General features: G+C 37.9%; 1 protein-coding gene across 1 annotated transcript in view; it reads left to right on the top strand.

Moving 5' to 3' along the window:
* Window positions 1-19,792, top strand: part of CFAP210 (cilia and flagella associated protein 210) — a 59,891-nt gene that overhangs the window by 22,690 nt on the left and 17,409 nt on the right. The window contains exon 5 of the mRNA XM_049887389.1: window positions 9,051-9,207. Coding sequence (XP_049743346.1) covers window positions 9,051-9,207 — 157 coding nt within the window. The remainder of the gene's footprint in view (window positions 1-9,050; window positions 9,208-19,792) is intronic.

Here is a 19,792-nt window from a genome sequence, read left to right as displayed (position 1 = left end):
AATGGACACAAAAAGAGAGAGTGAAGGGAGAGAGCGGGCTGTCTCATTAGGGGGAGAGTAATTGGGAGTATGTAGCAAGGTGTATATAAGTTTTTATATGAGAGACTGACTTGATTTGTAAACTTTCACTTAAAGCACAATAAAAATAAAAATAATAAAAAAAAAATTGTCCTTTTGCAACTGACCAATTTCACTCAGCATAATGCATCCATGTTATGAAATGTTTCACAGATTCATCATTGTTCTTTATCATTGCATAGTATTCCACTGTGTGAAAAAACCATAATTTATTTATCCATTCGTCCGTTGATGGGCACCTTGGTTGCTTCCATCTTTTTGCTATTGTAAACAGTGCTGCAATGAACATGGGTGTGCATATAGCTGTTCGTGTAAAGGCTCTTATTTCTCTAGGATATATTCCAAGCAGTGGGATTTCTGGATCGTATGGTAGTTCTATTTCTAGCTTAAGGAAGCACCAAATCGATTTCCAAAGAGGTTTTACCATTTTACATTCCCACTAGCAGTGTATAAGCGTTCCAGTCTCTCCACAACCTCTCCAACATTTATTATTCTGTGTTTTTTTGGATTAATGCCAGCCTTGTTTGAGTGACTTGGAATCTCATTGTAGTTTTGATTTGCATTTCTCTAATGGCTAATGATGGTGAGCATTTCCTCATGTATCTGTTAGCTACCTGAATGTCTTCTTTAGTGAAGTGTCTGTTCATATCTTTTGCCAATTTTTTAATTGGGTTATTTGTCTTCTTGCAGTTGAGTTTTTGCAGTATCATGTAGATTTTAGAGATCAGGCACTGATCAGAAATGTCACAGCTAAAAACTTTTCCCAGTCTGTAGGTAGTCTTTTTACTCTTTTGGTGAAGTCTTTGAATGAGCATAGGTGTTTGATTTATAGGAGCTCCCATTTATCTAGTTTCTCTTCTGCATTGTTAGTAATGTTTTGTATACTGTTTATGCCATATATTAGGGCTCCTAGCATTGTCCTTATTTTTTCTTCCATGATCTTTATCGTTTTAGATTTTATATTTAGGTCTTTGATCCATTTTGAGTTAGTTTTTGTGCATGGTGTGAGGTATGGGTCTTGTTTCATTTTTTTGCAGATGGATATCCAGCTATGCCAGCACCATTTGTAAAAAGACTGCCTTTTCCCATTCAGCTGACATTGGGTTTTTGTCAAATATCAGCTGCTCGTATGTGGGTAGATTTATGTCTGGATTCTCAATTTTGTTCCATTGGTCTATGTATATGTTGTTGTACCAGTACCAGGCTGTTTTGACTACTGTGGCAGTATAATAGCTTCTAAAATCAGGTAGAGTGAGGCCTCCCACTTTGTTCTTCCTTTTTTTTTTTTTTTAATTTTTAAATTTTTATTGAGCTTCAAGTGAATGTTTACAAATCAAGTCAGTCTATCACATATAAACTTATATACACCTTACTCCATACTCCCACTTTCTCTCCCCCAATGAGTCAGCCCTTCCAGTCTCTCCTTTCGTCACAATTTTGCCAGCTTCCAACCCTCTCTACCCTCCCATCCCCCCTCCAGAGAGGAGATGCCAACACAGTCTCAAGTGTCCACCTGATACAAATAGCTCACTCTTCATCAGCATCTCTCTCCTACCCACCGTCCAGTCCCTTCCATGTCTGATGAGTTGTCTTGGGGTATGGTTCCTGTCCTGGGCCAACAGAAGGTTTGGGGACCATGACCGCCGGGATTCCTCTAGTCTCAGTCAGACCATTAAGTCTGGTCTTTTTGTGAGAATTTGGGGTCTGCATCCCACTGATCTCCTGCTCCTTCAGGGGTTCTCTGTTGTGGTCCCTGTCAGGCAGTCATTGGTTGTGGCCGGGCACCATCTAGTTCTTCTGGTCTCAGGACGATGTAAGTCTCTGGTTCATGTGGCCCTTTCTGTCTCTTGGGCTCATAGTTATCCTGTGACCTTGGTGTTCTTCATTCTCCTTTGATCCAGGTGGGTTGAGACCAATTGATGCATCTTAGATGGCTGCTTGTTAGCATTTAAGACCCCAGACGCCACATTTCAAAGTGGGATGCAAAATGTTTTCATAATAGAATTATTTTGCCAATTGACTTAGAAGTCCCCGCAAACCATGGTCCCCAAACCCCCGCCCTTGCTCCGCTGACCTTCGAGGCATTCATTTTATCCCGGAAACTTCTTTGCTTTTGGCCCAGTCCAGTTGAGCTGACCTTCCATGTATTGAGTATTGTCCTTCCCTTCACCTAAAGTAGTTCTTATCTACTAACTAATCAGTAAAAAACCCTCTCCCACCCTCCCTCCCTCCCCCTCCTCGTAACCACAAAAGTATGTGTCCTTCTCAGTTTATACTATTTCTCAAGATCTTATAATAGTTGTCTTATACAATATTTGTCCTTTTGCCTCTGACTAATTTCGCTCAGCATAATGCCTTCCAGGTTCCTCCATGTTATGAAATGTTTCACAGATTTGTCACTGTTCTTTATCGATGCGTAATATTCCATTGTGTGAATGTACCACAATTTATTTACCCATTCATCCGTTGATGGACACCTTGGTTGCTTCCAGCTTTTTGCTATTGTAAACAGAGCAGCAATAAACATGGGTGTGCATATATCTGTTTGTGTGAAGGCTCTTGTTTCTCTAGGGTATATTCCGAGGAGTGGGATTTCTGGGTTGTATGGTAATTCTATTTCTAACTGTTTAAGATAACGCCAGATAGATTTCCAAAGTGGTTGTACCATTTTACATTCCCACCAGCAGTGTGTAAGAGTTCCGATCTCTCCGCAGCCTCTCCAACATTTATTATTTTGTGTTTTTTGGATTAATGCCAGCCTTGTTGGAGTGAGATGGAATCTCATCGTGGTTTTAATTTGCATTTCTCTAATGGCTAATGATCGAGAGCATTTTCTCATGTATCTGTTAGCTGCCTGAATATCTTCTTTAGTGAAATGTGTGTTCATATCCTTTGCCCACTTCTTGATTGGGTTGTTTGTCTTTTTGTGTTTGAGTTTTAACAGAAACATATAGATTTTAGAGATCAGGCGCTGGTCGGAGATGTCATAGCTGAAAATTCTTTCCCAGTCTGTAGGCGGTCTTTTTACTCTTTTAGTGAAGTCTTTAGATGAGCATAGGTGTTTGATTTTTAGGAGCTCCCAGTTATCTGGTTTCTCTTCATCATTTTTGGTAATGTTTTGTATTCTGTTTGTGCCTTGTATTAGGGCTCCTAGGGTTGATCCTATTTTTTCTTCCATGATCTTTATCGTTTTAGTCTTTATGTTTAGGTCCTTGATCCACTTGGAGTTAGTTTTTGTGCATGGTGTGAGGTATGGGTCCTGTTTCATTTTTTTTTGCAAATGGATATCCAGTTATGCCAGCACCATTTGTTAAAAAGACTGTCTTTTCCCCAATTAACTGACACTGGGCCTTTGTCAAATATCATCTGCTCATACGTGGATGGATTTATATCTGGGTTCTCAATTCTGTTCCATTGGTCTATGTGCCTGTTGTTGTACCAGTACCAGGCTGTTTTGACTACTGTGGCTGTATAATAGGTTCTGAAATCAGGTAGAGTGAGGCCTCCCACTTTCTTCTTCTTTTTCAGTAATGCTTTACTTATCCGGGGCCTCTTTCCCTTCCCTGTGAAGTTGGTGATTTGTTTCTCTATCTCATTAAAAAATGTCAATGGAATTTGGATCGGATTTGCATTGTATCTATAGATGACTTTTGGTAGAGTAGGCGTTTTTACAATGCTGAGTCTTCCTATCCATGAGCAAGGTATGTTTTTCCACTTATGTAGGTCTCTTGTGGTTTCTTGTCATAGTGTCTTGTAGTTTTTTTTGTGTGTGTGTTTAGGTTTTACATCTCTGGTAAGATATATTCCTAAGTGTTTTATGTTCTTGGGGGCTACTGTAAATGGTATTGATTTGGTGATTTCCTCTTCGATGTTCTTTTTGTTGGTGTAGAGGAATGCAACTGATTTTTGTATGTTTACCTTTTATCCTGATACACTGCTGAACTCTTTTATTCGTTTCAGTAGTTTTCATGAAGATTCTTTAGGGTTTTCTGTGTATAAGATCATGTCATCTGCAAATAGAGATAATTTTACTTCTTCCTTACCAATCTGTATTATTTCTAGCTTTTTGAGGAAGTGCCGTACTGTTTTCCATTGTGGTTGTACCATTTTACATTCCCACCAGCAATGTAAAAAATTCCAGGGCCCCCACAAACTTGCCAGCATTTGTTGTTTTCTGTTTTTTTGATCATTGCTATTTTGCAGGGATAAGGTGGTATCTAATTATAGTTTTGATCTGCATATCTGTAATGGCTAATGATGGTGAGCATCTTTTGATGTATTTGTTGGCACCTGAATATCCTCTTTGGTGATTTGTCTGTTCATGTCCTTTGACAAAATTTTTTGATTGAATTGTTTGTCTTTGTCTTGTTATATTGTTAAAGTTTTCTATATATTTTAGAGATTAGATCCTTATCAGATATGTTTTTCCCAGAGATTTTTTTCCAGTCTACAGGTTCTCTTTACCGTCTTGGTAAAGTCTTTTGATGACCATAGGTATTTAATTTTTAGGAGATCCCAGTTATTTATCTTCTGTCATTCATGCATTTTTGGTTTTGTTTGATATTCTATTTATGCTGAAAATTAGGTCCCCTAGTTTTACTTGTAAGTTTTCTTCCAGGAACTTTATGGTTTTAGCTTTAACATTTGGGTCTTTGAGCCATTTTGAGTTAGTTTTTGTGCATGGTGTGAGGTATGGATCCTGATTCATTTTCTGCGTATAGATATCCAATTTTGCCAGCACTGTTTGTTGAAGAGACTGTTTCTTCTCTATTGAATGGACTTTGATCCTTTGTTGTTGAGCAGTTGCCTGTAGATGGATGGATGAACTTCTAGGTTCTTAATTCTATTCTACTGGTGTCTATGTCTGTCATTGTACAGGTACCAGGCTGTTTTAATTACCATCCCAGCTGACATCTTTACTGGAACCTCATGAGAACCACCGAGCTAAGCCACTCCCAGTTTCCTGACTCTCAGAAATGGTATGAGATAATAGACATTTGTTGTTTCAAGACACTTAGTTTTGGGATAATTAGTTATTCAGCAATCGATAACTAAACTAAAACACACTGTACACTGCTGGCCCTGTGCCTGAAAGTAAGATTCTTCACATAATTTTCAACAGTCTCTGGACTCCAGAACTGGATATGCTGTTCCATTGTGGAGTTTTAATCAGTATCAGAGACTGCCTGTGATTCATAGCCCAGTGGCCATGATGGCGATGGGGCAAATGAGGGGTCATAGTGACACCCAGTTACAACCTTCTTTTAGAGCCTGAGGGACAGTATTCTTCCCATATTTTCATAGAAAACCTGTACAGTGTAGTAAAAGCACAAGTGACCAAGGTTTCTAAATAAAGAGATTTTGACTCTGGTCCAGGCCACTGCCTTGAGCCCAGTTTCACGTATCCAATTTTAGCTCCTTGACATCTCCATTTGGGTATCTCCTAGATTTCTCAAGCTTAAAATGGCTGACACAGAATTATTGATCCTCCTACCAAATATGTTCCGCTAGTGAATTTTCCAGTGGCATCCTTATCGTGCCAGTTGTTCAAAGCAGAAACCTAGGAATCCACCTTGATTCTTCATTTTCTTTTATCTCCCACATCACAGACACACACAAAAAAAGCTATTAGTAATTCATGTTGATTTTTTTTCCCTCCAAAATCAGTTTGAATTTCCTATCATCTTAGTCCAGGCCATGCTTACCTGTCCCGTGGATTATTGCATCAGCCTCTTAACTGGCCTTACATTCTCTCTTATTCCCTATTCACTTCTCCATCCATCTTCAGAGAAATTTTATTAAAATGAAAATTGATCATATGATTCTCCTGCCTAAAACAGTTCAGTGGTTTTCTATTCATTTTCCAAACTTTACCTTCTCCTACAAGACTGTCATCTGGCCCATCACTACTTCTACTTGTTTATTATGCCTCAGTTGCATTGATCTTCCAGATCCTGGAGCACAACAAACCTTGCCTGCCTCAGGGCCTTTTCACACACTTTTTATCTGCCTGCAATTTCACATTTTACCTGTGGGCTTCTCACTAGCTCAGAAAGGCCCTCCCTCTCTGAAAGAACAGCTCTATCCGAAGTTGTTTAAAATAAATTATTGTTATTCTCTTTCTTGGTTCCTTGTTTTCTTTATAACATTTATCATGATTTATAATTATATTATTTGTCAATTTTTTTTTCCTTGCCTATCTCCCCACTAAAATGTAAGCTTCTTGAGGGCAGGAAGCAGGTTAGTCTGTTTCATAGTTACAGTAGAAATCAATAGATAATTGTGAAATAAATGAATGAGGTATCTAAGAGTTCAGTATGATTCCTAAGTCTCTAGTGTGGTCAGCTAAGAAGATGATGGTTCTGTTCACTGAGATAAGGAAAAGAAACTGAAAGGAAGATGAATTTGGTTTTAAACATAGTGAATGTGAGGTATCTGTGAAAAAGCCAGGTGGTCATGACTAGTGACTTATCTGTGTAGAGAGCTGAAGCTCAAGAATCAGGTCTACCTGTTGCCATCCAATTGATTCCGACTCATGGTGACCCTATAGGACACTGTAGAACTGCCCCGTAGGATTTCCTAGGCTGTAATCTTTACAGGAGCAGATCTCCATATCTGCTGGTGGGTTCAAACCTCTGACCTTTCAGTTAGCAACCAAGCACTTAACTACTGCGTCACTAGGGTGCCTTAGAATCAGGTCTAGGCTAGATAAATACACATTTGGAAACTTCAGAATGTGAATCAAGGGTAGCAAAAGGTTTCGTGATAAACTCTACTCTGCTTGGAAGAGGCTGCCCAGAGCCTTGGGTTGAGAAGGACCAAGACTCAGTAGGAAAGAGGGTTGCATTGATTACTGATGCCTGCAGTGGGCTTGGGAGTTAGAAGTAGAGATATAGGTATAGTTGTTACGTATTTCTTCCCTGAACTAGAGGATCTCAAATTATCATCAGAATGTTAACTTTACATTAAGCCAAATTAATGGCAAATAGTTGAACAGTCTACCCAAACTAAGGTAAAAGTCTTTACCAACAGTCAGGTAATTAAATTTTAATTATTGTAAATTATTTATAAATCACTGACAGTGTTACCACATCACTAACACTAGAGACATTTTTGTTCTTATTTTTTCTTAGAATATGTCTCTTTTTTTTTTTTTTTGCAGAAACAGTGAGTTATTCAATACGTGCATCCCTCACATCCCCATTGCTGTTTAATCAATTTAGACTCATAGTGACAGTATAGATTTAGTGTTAGTGATTTCCAAATTTACTTAAAATGTTAGAAGTTGTAGATTTTAAAATATTTTTCTCCTTAAAGCAGCAATTTAAGAACTTCAAAAACTTCTCAAAATTAGACATTTCTCTTTTTATAACGTTCTTTAAATCTTGATTGTTGACCTGCAGGTTTGCTTCTAAGAGATTGGTAGATACAAAACATTAAGTTAAAAAAAAAACAAACCAAACCCGTTGCCGTTGAGTCGATTCCGAGTCATAGGGACCCTATAGGACAGAGTAGAGTTGCCCCATAGAGTTTCCAAGGAGCACCTGGTGGATTTGAACTGCCAACCTTTTGGTTAGCAGCCTTAGCTTTTCACCACTATGCCACCAGGGTTTCCAAACATTAAATAGTTCTAGCAAAATAAATACAAGTTTAAAAACCTAGTTTTCTTTAAGGCAAACATAAACCTGGTTTAGCTGTGGCCAACAGTAACCTTTTTCTTAGCTTCTCTTGAAGAGGGTGATGCTGACCCTAAAGCTGCTTACTCTCTACAGATAAATCAGTTAGGGATTGCCTGCCCTGAACTAACTTAATGATGTAACAATACAAAGTAAACTTATTGGCTCACCTAATTATATAGTTCACTGTGACATAGGGGAAGGGAATTTTCCTTTCCCTGAAGCTGAGTGAGGAGACTCCAAGAAAAATGTTCTTCAGATTGCTGCATATACAAGGATTGTATCACTTGTATGTCTATTTAGATGAGTTGCTCTAACCTGTGAAATGGCAGATAGAGAGTGGCAACCTGCATTGTTGTTGATTGACATGGCAAGGATGCATGAGTTTCCCACAGGCAAGTAGATGCCTTGGACTTCAGCTGCCTTGCCAGTATTGCAGAGGGTTGGCAGCTAGAATCTACAGTAAACTGCTAAGGGTGGGAACTTCTGGTAGTGGTGGTGCAGGGGGATTGAGCAGATCAGTTGAAGAGGTGGAGCTGATGTGAAATCTCCTGTATCAGGGCTCTGCAGTGAGGATAAGCCCTAGAGAGAGCCAGCATTTGGAGGCTTACCGTTTAGAGGGCATCAACAGCCAGTCAATGCAGATTAGAGAAAGGACAACCATAGTGGCTTGCCAGTTGGTAAAGAGACCTTTGTTTCTCTCCTTTCACCAAACCCCATCTCACGAGAGACAAGGCCCATAGCTATGTAGCATTGTCCAGTACTGAAAGTAAGAAGCTGGGATTAGGGATTTTTCTATAAAATAATATCACCATTTCCCCCTTAGTGTCATTCAGTTGGAAACCCTGGTGGTGTAGTGGTTAAGTGCTACGGCTGCTAACCAAAAGGTCAGCAGTTCGAGTCCGCCAGGTGGTCCTTGGAAACTCTATGGGGCAGTTCTACTCTGTCCTATAGGGTCGCCGTGAGTCGGAATCGACTTGACGGCAGTGGGTTTGGTTTGGTTTTTTGTCATTCAGTTAAATAGTTCTTTCCAAAGGAAAAGAACATTCATATCTGGTGTGGAACTTATCTTGGTGAGTAATGAAACAAATGTTGAAGAAAGGAAAGTATTGGTAATTCTGAGTTGACCAAAACTGGATTTGGTTTTAGTCACTACTATTAAATGTTATTTTCCCCAAAGAAATTCACAAATTTCCCTTTGCAGCTTCAAATCATCTCAGGTTAGTATCTAATTCATTTCATAAAAATGTAACTTAGTTTTCTGTTTTGCTCAATTATAATTATATTTTTGCTTAGAATAAAGGAACACGAAGAAGAAAAAGAAAGAAAGAAAAAAGAAGAAAAAAAGGATGCTGAGGAAATTAAGCGACAGAATTCATTATATGAAATAGAAATGAGAAAAAAAGTAGAGAAGAAAAAAGAAGAAATACATGAAAGCAGGAGACTGTATTTTGTAAGTTGAAAATACAACATCTCTTCAGCAAATGTGCAAAGTAAAATGCCTTTTAACTTTTAATAGAAGTGAAGTAAGGGTAGAAAACAAGTTACTATTAAGTTGGGTCCTAAAGAAGTACATACTTCTTTGGGGAGGGCTCTGTTTGCTATAAAGAGCCCTGGTGGTGCAACAGTTAAGTACGGGGCTGCTAACTGGAAGGTTGGTGGCTCAAACCTACCCAGAGGCTCCATGGGAGAAAGGACCCGGCAATCTGCTCCTGTAAAGATTACAGCCTAGAAAACCCTATGTGGCAGTTCTGTTCTGTCACATAGGGTCACTATGAGTTGGAATCGACTCAGCAGCACCTAACAACAACATATTTGTTGTGGTTTCATGTTTGTGTGCTCTCATGCATGAAAGAGAAGAGAGAAAATGAGATTTTTTTTCCAAATGAATTTATTATCTTTAAAGGGAGAGTTATTGTGAGGAATGAAAAGTGTGATTTATGTTTGGTGTCTCCTGTGCTGTTAATATGTGCTTGATATTTTGTGGCCGTCATAATTTATTTTTTATTTTTTTACATTTTTTTAAATTTAAAATTAATTTTTATCCTTAAGTAATACATGTACACCAAACAGCACCAGAGTAGCAGTTCTTTGTTTCACCTTTTATGCTCTCAGGAGGTAACCGCTTCCAATTTCTTTTACCTGTTTCTCATGGTATAAAAGCATATTCTAAATATTCTGTATTTAGATTTAAAGATATATTTTAGGTTCCAAATATATATGTTTCTTGAAATATCAAATTTAGACATTTTCTGCCTCTGTCCTGGTACTTAAGAACTTAGCTCTCTTCCATAACTGTCCTTTTCACTTCTTCCCACCAACCCCCACGTAATTATGTCACAACTTTAGATAAACCATCATCATCATTGTTATGTAACCCTTGTCCTCTGAAGAGCTAAGTAATATACTATGGTTATATTTCTTTGCATGAATGTTTTTCTATAATTCAAATAATTATTTTTGTTTTAGTTTGCTTTGTTGACTGTATAGCTCATTTTTTTCCAAATATTTTACAAGTTTTGTCAAATGTAAGTTGATGTTATTTTTCAAATGTTCAACTCAGTGATATTAAATTATCTGTCAATTTCATGTTGTTATTTTTCTTGGAGCTCTCCCTTCTAGAGTTCTGTTACCTTCTGGATTTGCTTGTTCTCTAGGCCTGCTTCACAGCTGTCATCTGGGACTTCCCTGTGCCACTTTCCTGAACTACCTCTCTTATTTCCCGAATCCCATGCCTTCCTCTTTCTTGGTTTACTCCCTCATCTTACTGAAATACATCTTTGAGAGACTTCCTAGGAAAGGATGTGTGAGAGATAATGATTTTAAATTCTTATCTAAAAAGATTATCTTCTAGAGTCATACTTGGTTTATAGTTTGACTGGGTTTGGAATTCTGGTTTCAGAATTTTGTATTCATGGTTTTATATTTATTGAGCCTCTAGTATTACTATTGGGAAGTATGATGCTCCGTAGCCTTCATCCTTTCTATGTGATCTATTTGTTTGTTGTTTATTTGTTTTCTTTCTCTCTCAATGTTTTTAGAATCCTCTATCTGTAGTGCTCTGAAATTTCACAGTGATGTGCCTTGGTGTAGGGCTTTTTTTTTTTTTTAAATAGGTTTTATTTTTTAGAGCAGTTAGGTTCACAGAAAATTTATGCAGAAAGTGCATAGTGCTCACATATACCCTCTCCCTCCTACACATTGTTTCTCCTGTTGACATCTTCTTTTATAACTGATTAACCAATATTGACATATTATGACTAACTAAAGATCATAGTTTACATTAGGGTTCACTCGTAGTGTTACATAGTCCTATGGGGTTTGACAAATGCTCAGTGTCATGTGTTCACCTCTACAGTATCATACAGAATAGTTTCACTACCCTAAAAATGCCCTGTGCTCTACCTATTCATCCAACCTCCTCCACTGACTGCCTGAAAACCACTGATATTTTCACCCTTTCTATAATTTTGCATTTTCCAGAATGTCATATGGTTGGAATCGTACAGTATGTAACTTTTTTCAACTGGCTTTTTTCACTTAGCAGTATGCATTTAAGTTCCCTCCATAGTTTTTCAAGGCTTGATAGTTCCTTTATCCCTGAATAATCATTATGTGGATACACCACAGTTTATTTATCCATTCACTTATTGAAGAGCATCTTGGTTGTTTCCAGTTTTTGGCAGTTATGAATGAAGCTGCTGTAAAGATTGGTGTACACTTTTTTGGTGGATTTAGGTTTTCAACTTATTTGGGTAAACACCTAGGAATATGATTGCTGGATCATAAGATAAGCCTATGTTTAGCTCTGTAAGGAACTGCCAGACTGTATTCCAAAGTGGCGGTACCCTTTTGTATTCCTACCAGCAACGAATGAGAGTTCCTGTTGTTCCACATCCATGTCAGCATTTGCTGTTGTCAGTGTTTTGGATCTTAGATGTCCTAGTAGGTATGTAATAGTATCTCATTGGTGTTTTGACTTGCAATTCTTTAATGACATATAATGTTGATCATTTTTTCATATTCTTATTTATCCTTTGTACATCTTCTTTGGTGAGGTTTTTATTCAGATCTCTTGCCCATTTTGTAATTGGGTTGTTTGTTTTTCTGTTGTTGATTTTTAAGAGCTCTTTGTATATCTTGGATACAAGTTTTTTATCAGTTTTTTTTTTTAATGTATTTTTTCCCAGTCTGTGGCTTCTTTTATCATTTTCTTAACTGTGTCTTTTCAAGAGCAAAAGTTTTTAATTTTAATGAAGTCCAACTTATCTTTTTTTTTTTTTTTTTAGTGGATTGGGCTTTTGGTGCCACCTAGATTTTTTCCTATGTTATCTTCTAGGAGTCGTATAGTTTTATATCTTACATTTAGGTGTATGATCCAATTTGAGTTCATTTCTTAGAAAGATTGTGTCTAGATTCTTTTTTTTTTTTTTTTTTGCATATAGGTGACCAGTTGTTCCAGCACCATTTGTTGAAAAGACTATCATTTCTCCACTTAATTGCCTTTCCTCCTTTGTCAAAGATCAGTTGACTATATTTGTGTGGGTCTTTTTCTAGGCTCTTATTTTGTTCCACTGATCTGTTTGTTCCTTTGCCAAAACCACACTGCGTTGATCATCGTAGATTTATAGTAAGCATTGAAGTTGGATGGTGTCAGTTCTTCAACTCTGTTCTTCAATATTGTGTTGGCTATTCTGAGTCTTTTGCCTTCACATATAAATTTTAGAATCAGTTTTTAGATATCCACAAAACATTATGTTGTTGCTAGGTGCCATTGAGTTGGTTATGACTCATAGCGACTCTATGTACAACAGAACAAAATACTGCCCAGTTCTGCCATTCTCACAATCATTGTTATGTTTGAGCCCATTGTTGCAGCCACTGTGTCAGTCCATCTCATTGAGGGTCTTCCTCTTTTTTGCTGACCCATGATATCCTTTTCCAGGGAATGGTCCCTCCTGACACATGAGATGAAGTCTCGCCATCCTTCCTTCTAAGGAGCATTCTGGCTGTACTTCTTCCAAGACAGATTTGTTTGTTCTTCTGGCAGTCCATGGTATATGCAATATTCTTCACTAACACAATAATTCAAAAGCACCAATTCTTTTTCGGTCTTTCTTATTCATTGTCCAGCTTTCACATCCATATGAGGCAGTTGAAAATATTATGGCTTCGATCAGATGTACCTTAGTCCTCAAGGTGACATCTTTGCTTTTTAACACTTTAAAGAGGTCTTTTGCAGCAGATTTGCCCAAGGTAATGCATCGTTTGATTTCTTGACTGCTGGCTTCCATGGCTGCTGACTGTGGATCCAAGTAAAATGAAATCTTGACAATGTCAATCTTTTTTTTATCATAATGTTGCTTCTTAGTCCAGTCGTGAGGATTTTTGTTTTCTTTATGGCTGTAGTCTTTGATCCTCATCAATAAGTGCTTCAAGTTCTCTTCACTTTGAGCAAGCAAGGTTGTGTCATCTGCATATGGCAAGTTGTTAAGAGTCTTCCTCCAATCCTGATGCCACATTCTTCTTCATATAGTCTAGCTTCTTGGATTATTTGCTCAGCATATAGACTGAATAAGTATGGTGAAAGTATACAACCCTAATGCACACCTTTGCTGACTTTAAAGCATGCAGTATCCCCTTGTTCTGTTTGAACGACTGCCTCTTCATCTACGTACAGGTTCCTCATTAGCACAATTAAGTGTTCTGGAATTCCCAGTCTTTACAGTGTTATCCATAATTTGTTATGATCCACACAGTTGAATGCTTTTGCATAATGATTAAAACACAAGTAAGAGTCTTTCTGATATTCTCTGCTTTCCATCAGGATCCATCTGACATCAGCAATGATATTCCTTGTTCCAGGTCCTCTTCTGAATCTGGCTTAAAGTTCTGGAAGTTCCCTGTCAATGTACTGCTGCAACTGTTTTTGAACCATCTTCAACATAATTTTACTTGCATGTGATGTTAATGATATTGTTCAATAATTTCTGCATTCTGTTGGATCACCTTTCTTTGGAACTTACTGGAATTTTGATTGGGATTGTGTTGAATCTGTAGATTAAGTTGGGAAGAATTGACATCTTAATAATACTAAATCTTTCTATCCATGAACATGGACTATCTCTCCATTTATTTGGATCTTCTTTGGTTTCTTTCATTAGAATTTTGTAGTTTTCCTCATATAGATCTTGTACATATTTTGTTAGATTTATACTTAAATTTTTTTTGGTGCTAATGTAAATGGTTTTGTGTTTTTAATTTCAAATTACAATTGATCATTGCTGGTATATAGGAAAGAAATTGACTTTTGTATATTAGCCTTGTATTCTATTAGTTGAAATCAACTCAATGGCAACAGGTAATCCTGCTACCTTGCTATGATCACTTACTAGTTCTAGGAGTTTTTTTTTTTTTGGTGGGGGGGGTCAGTTCTTCGCGATTCTCTACATAGACAATCATACAATCTACAAACAATGACCATTTTATCTCTCCCATCCTAATCCGTATAAAAAAGCCAAAAACCAAACCTGTTGCTGCTGAGTCAATTCCAACTCATAGCAACCTTATAGGACAGAATAGAACTGCTCCATAGAATTTCCAAGGAACACCCAGTGGATTGGAACAGCCAACCTTTTGGTTAGCAGCCATAGCTCTAAACCACTACACCACCAGGGTTTCCTCCTAACCTGTATACGTTTTGAAATTTTTTATTATTTTTATTTTATTTTATTGTGCTTTAGGTTTTTTTAGGTGAAAGTTTACAGAGCAAATTAGTTTCTCATTCAAAAATTTATACACAAATTACCAAATCAATACCATTCACAGTAGCCCCCAAGAAGATAAGATACTTAGGAATAAATCTTACCAAGGATGTAAAAGACCTATACAAAGAAAACTACAAAGCTCTACTACAAGAAATTCAAAAGGACATACTTAAGTGGAAAAACATACCTTGCTCATGGATAGGAAGACTTAACATAGTAAAAATGTCTATTCTGCCAAAAGCCATCTATACATTTAACGCACTTCTGATCCAAATTCCAATGTCATATTTTAAGGGGATAGAGAAACAAATCACCAATTTCATATGGAAGGGAAAGAAGCCCCGGATAAGCAAAGCACTACTGAAAAAGAAGAAGAAAGTGGGAGGCCTCACCTTACCTGACTTCAGAACCTATTATACAGCCACAGTAGTCAAAACAGCCTGGTATTGGTACAACAACAGACACATAGACCAATGGAACAGAATTGAGAACCCAGACATAGATCCATCCACGTATGAGCAGCTGATATTTGACAAAGGACCAGTGTCAATTAACTGGGGAAAAGATAGTCTTTTTAACAAATGGTGCTGGCATAACTAGATATCCATTTGCAAAAAAATGAAACAGTACGCATACCTCACACCATGCACAAAAACTAACTCCAAGTGGATCAAGGACCTAAACATAAAGACTAAAATGATAAAGATCATGGAAGAAAAAATTGGGACAACCCTAGGAGCCCTAATACAAGGTATAAACAGAATACAAAACATTACCAAAAATGATGAAGAGAAACCCGTTAACTGGGAGCTCCTAAAAATCAAACACCTATGCTCATCTAAAGACTTCACCAAAAGAGTAAAAAGACCACCTACAGATTGGGAAAGAATTTTCAGCTATGACATCTCCGACCAGCGCCTGATCTCTAAAATCTACATGATTCTGTCAAAACTCAACCACAAAAAGACAAACAACCCAATCAAGAAGTGGGCAAAGGATATGAACACACATTTCACTAAAGAAGATATTCAGGCAGCCAACAGATACATGAGAAAATGCTCTCGATCATTAGCCATTAGAGAAATGCAAATTAAAACTACGATGAGATTCCATCTCACACCAGCAAGGCTGGCATTAATCCAAAAAACACAAAATAATAAATGTTGGAGAGGCTGCGGAGAGATTGGAACTCTCATACACTGCTGGTGGGAATGTAAAACGGTACAACCACTTTGGAAATCTATCTGGCGTTATCTTAAACAGTTAGAAATAGAACTACCATACAACCCAGAAATCCCACTCCTAGGAATATACCCTAGAGATACAAGAGCCTTCATACAAACAGATATATGCACACCCATGTTTATTGCAGCTCTGTTTACAATAGCAAAAAGCTGGAAGCAACCAAGGTGTCCATCAACGGATGAATGGGTAAATAAATTGTGGTATATTCACACAATGGAATACTACGCATCGATAAAGAACAGTGACGAATCTCTGAAACATTTCATAACATGGAGGAACCTGGAAGGCATTATGCTGAGCGAAATTAGTCAGAGGCAAAAGGACAAATATTGTGTAAGACCACTATTATAAGATCTTGAGAAATAGTAAACCTGAGAAGAACACATACTTTTGTGGTTACGAGGCGGGGAGGGAGGGAGGGTGGGAGAGGGTTTTTTATTAATCAGTAGATAAGAACTGCTTTAGGTGAAGGGAAAGACAACACTCAATACATGGAAGGTCAGCTCAACTGGACTGGGCCAAAAGCAAAGAAGTTTCCGGGATAAAATGAATGCTTCAAAGCTCAGCGGAGCAAGGGCGGGGGTCTGGGGAACATGGTTTGCGGGGACTTCTAAGTCAATTGGCAAAATAATTCTATTATGAAATCATTCTGCATCCCACTTTGAAATGTGGCGTCTGGGGTCTTAAATGCTAACAAGCGGCCATCTACGATGCAGCAATTGGTCTCAACCCACCTGGAGCAAAGGAAAATGAAGAACACCAAGGCCACACGACAACTAAGAGCCCAAGAGACAGAAAGGGCCACATGAACCAGAGACCTACATCATCCTGAGACCAGAAGAACTAGTTGGTGCCCGGCCACAATCGATGACTGCCCTGACAGGGAGCACAGCAGAGGACCGCTGAGGGAGCAGGAGATCAGTGGGATGCAGACCCCAAATTCTCATAAAAAGACCAAACTTAATGGTCTGACTGAGACTGGAGGAATCCCGGCGGCCATGCTCCCCACACCTTCTGTTGACACAGGACAGGAACCATCCCCGAAGACAACTCATCAGACATGAAAGGGACTGGTCAGCGGGTGGGAGAGAGACGCTGATGAAGAGTGAGCTAATTATATCAGGTGGACACTTGAGATTGTGTTGGCAACTCTTGTCTGGAGGGGGGATGGGAGGATAGAGAGAGAGGGAAGCAGGCAAAATTGTCAAGAAAGGAGAGACTGAAAGGGCTGACTCAAGAGGGGGAGAGTAAGTGGGAGTAGGGAGTGAGATGTATGTAAACTTATATGTGACAGACTGATTGGATTTGTAAACGTTCACTTGAAGCTTAATAAAAGTTATTAAAAAAAAATTTATACACAAATTATTTCGTGGCATTGATTGCAATTCCTGCAATGTGTCAGCACTCTCCCCTTTCCACACCTGGTTCCCCATTTCCATTCGTCCAGTTTTCCTGCTCCTTCTTGCCTTCTTGTCTTTGCTTTTAGGCAGGTGTTGTCTATTTGGTCTCCTATACTAGATTGATCTAAGAAGCATGTTCCTCATGTGTGTTATTGTTTTATAGGCCTCTCTAATATTTGGCTGAAAGGTGGACTGTGGGAGTGACCTCAGTTCTGAGTTAGAAATGTATCTGGGGGCTGTAGTCTCAGAGATTCCTCCAGTCTCTGTCAGACCAGTAAGCCTGGTCTTTTTTTTGTGTGTGTGTGAATTTGAATTTTGTTCTATGTTTTTCTCCCACCCTGTCTGGGACCCTCTAATGTGACCCCTGTCAGAGCAGTCAGTGATGGTGGCCGGGCACCATTTAGTTCTTTTGACCTCAGGCTGGTAGAGGCTGTGGTTGATGTGATTTATTAGTTCTTTTTGGACTAATATTTTCCTTGTGTCTTTGACTTTCTTCTCCTTTGCTCTGGATGGGATGCGACCAACAGATGTATCTTATTTGGCCAATCACAAACTTTTAAGACCGCAGATGCTACTCATCAAAGTAGGATGTGAATATTTTCTTTATGAACTATGTTACACCAGTTGACCTAGTTATCCCCTGAGATCATGATCCCCAGCCCTCAACCCCAGGAACTCAGTCTCTCAAGGTGTTGGATGTGTCTAGAAAGCCTCTATGACTGTGTTCCCTTTGAGCTCTATTATGTATATGTATCTACTTGCTGTACATACAAATATGTATGTAAAATATCCACAGGCTAACCTGTGTATGTATGTGGGTATACTCCCATATGCCCTCCTTCCCCTATTCAGCATATGTATCTGCCTGTGTATCTGTTTTTAAGTTATTAGTTTTAACAAATCTGTATACTTTCTATTTCCGTTACTTATATAATTGCATTAGCTAGGATTTCCAGTATGATGTTGCATAGGAGTGGTGGGTGGGGATATACTTGTCTTGTTCCCAGGTTTAGGGTGAAAGTGTCTAGTTTTTCACCATTAACTATGATGTTAGTTATAGGCTTTTTTTGTACATGATCTTTATCAAGTTGAGGAAGCTCTCCTCTATTCCTAGTTTTTATCATGAATTGGTGTTGGATTTTTTCAAATACTTTTCCTGAATCTATTAATATGATCATATGGTGATAGTAATAACATTAGCTGATTTTTTAGTGTTAGATCAGCCTTGCATACTTTGGATAAATCCAACTTGATCGTGATGTATAATTCCTTTTATACATTATTACACTTGATTGTTAATATTTTGTTGAGGAAATTTGTATCTGTGTTCATGAGAGATATTGGTCTGTAATTTACCTTCTTAGAAATGTCTTTGTCTGGTTTGGTATTAGGGTAATGCTGGCCTTGTAAAATAAGTTGGAAAGTGTTCCCTCTTCTTCCATTTTTTGGAAGAGTTTGAGAAGAAGTGGTGTTACTTTTTAAATGTTTGGTAGAATTCACCAGTGAAAACATCTGGGTGGTATAGGTGTTTTTCATTCATTTTTCTGGGCACTCAATTGATACTTTTAATCTGGAAACTCATATTCCTTTCATCCTGGGAACTTTTCATGCTGTATTTCTTGGATAATTTTGTTCTCTTCCATTTTGTCTATTCTCTGGTTCTAGAACCCTTCCTAGATATTGGGCTTTCTGAATTGATTCTCTAATTTTTAAAAATCTTTTCTCATTTTATTAGTTAGGAATAGGCTCAAAAGCATATAACAGAATACCCCAAATAATAGTGGTGTAAGCAAATACAGGCTTGAAATACAGGGGTAAACATTCCTGAGCTAGTATGGCATGCCCAGGTCAACAGAAACTGAGGCACCTTCTTTCTTTTGCTCTGCTCTTCTTGGAACATGGATGATTTCTGTCCTCAAGATTGCTTCATGGCCCTGAATAGGTGCTGGAAGGAAGAAGGGATGAATGACAAAAAGAAGTGTTCTGACTATCTGTCCTCCTTTTTAATGAGCCTTCTTAGAAGTTCCACTTAATAATTTCCACTTAAATCTCATTGCTCATAGTTTAGTCATGCCTCGCTGAAAAAACAAAACAAAACTGAGAACTGTAGTCTTTTAGCTGAGCATATTGCAACCCTGAGTAAAATTTGGGTCCTGCTACTAGTGAAGAAGAGAAAAAAGAATCTTGAGTAGGCAACTAATGGTTTCTGTATTTCCCTTATTTTGTATTTTTGAGTGTTTGTTCTACTTTAAGAGTTTTCTCAACTTTGTCTTCTGAATCTTCTTTTGAATTTTTTATTTTATCTTTTCTATTGATCAATATTTTAATTTCTAAGAGTTTTAATTACAGAATTATTGTTCCTTTTTAATAAAACCTTGTTCTTGGTGCATGGATGCAGTATTTTTTTTGAGTACTATATTTTTTATTGTGGTAAAATATATATATAACAAAACATGGATGCAATATTTTTTATCTCTCCAAGTCACTTTGGAGTATGGCAGACCTGATTTTGAGTGCTGACTTTGGTACTTACTAGCTATGTGACCTTGAGCTGAGGCTTTCAATTTTTAAAAATGAGAATTCATGTTGTGTTAATTACCTCTGTATTTTTCATATTATAAAAAGT

The sequence above is a fragment of the Elephas maximus genome, chromosome 6 (genome assembly GCF_024166365.1).
Source record: "Elephas maximus indicus isolate mEleMax1 chromosome 6, mEleMax1 primary haplotype, whole genome shotgun sequence".
In the NCBI taxonomy this organism is placed as follows: Eukaryota; Metazoa; Chordata; class Mammalia; order Proboscidea; family Elephantidae; genus Elephas; species Elephas maximus.
This window is presented reverse-complemented; position numbering and strand designations above follow the sequence as displayed.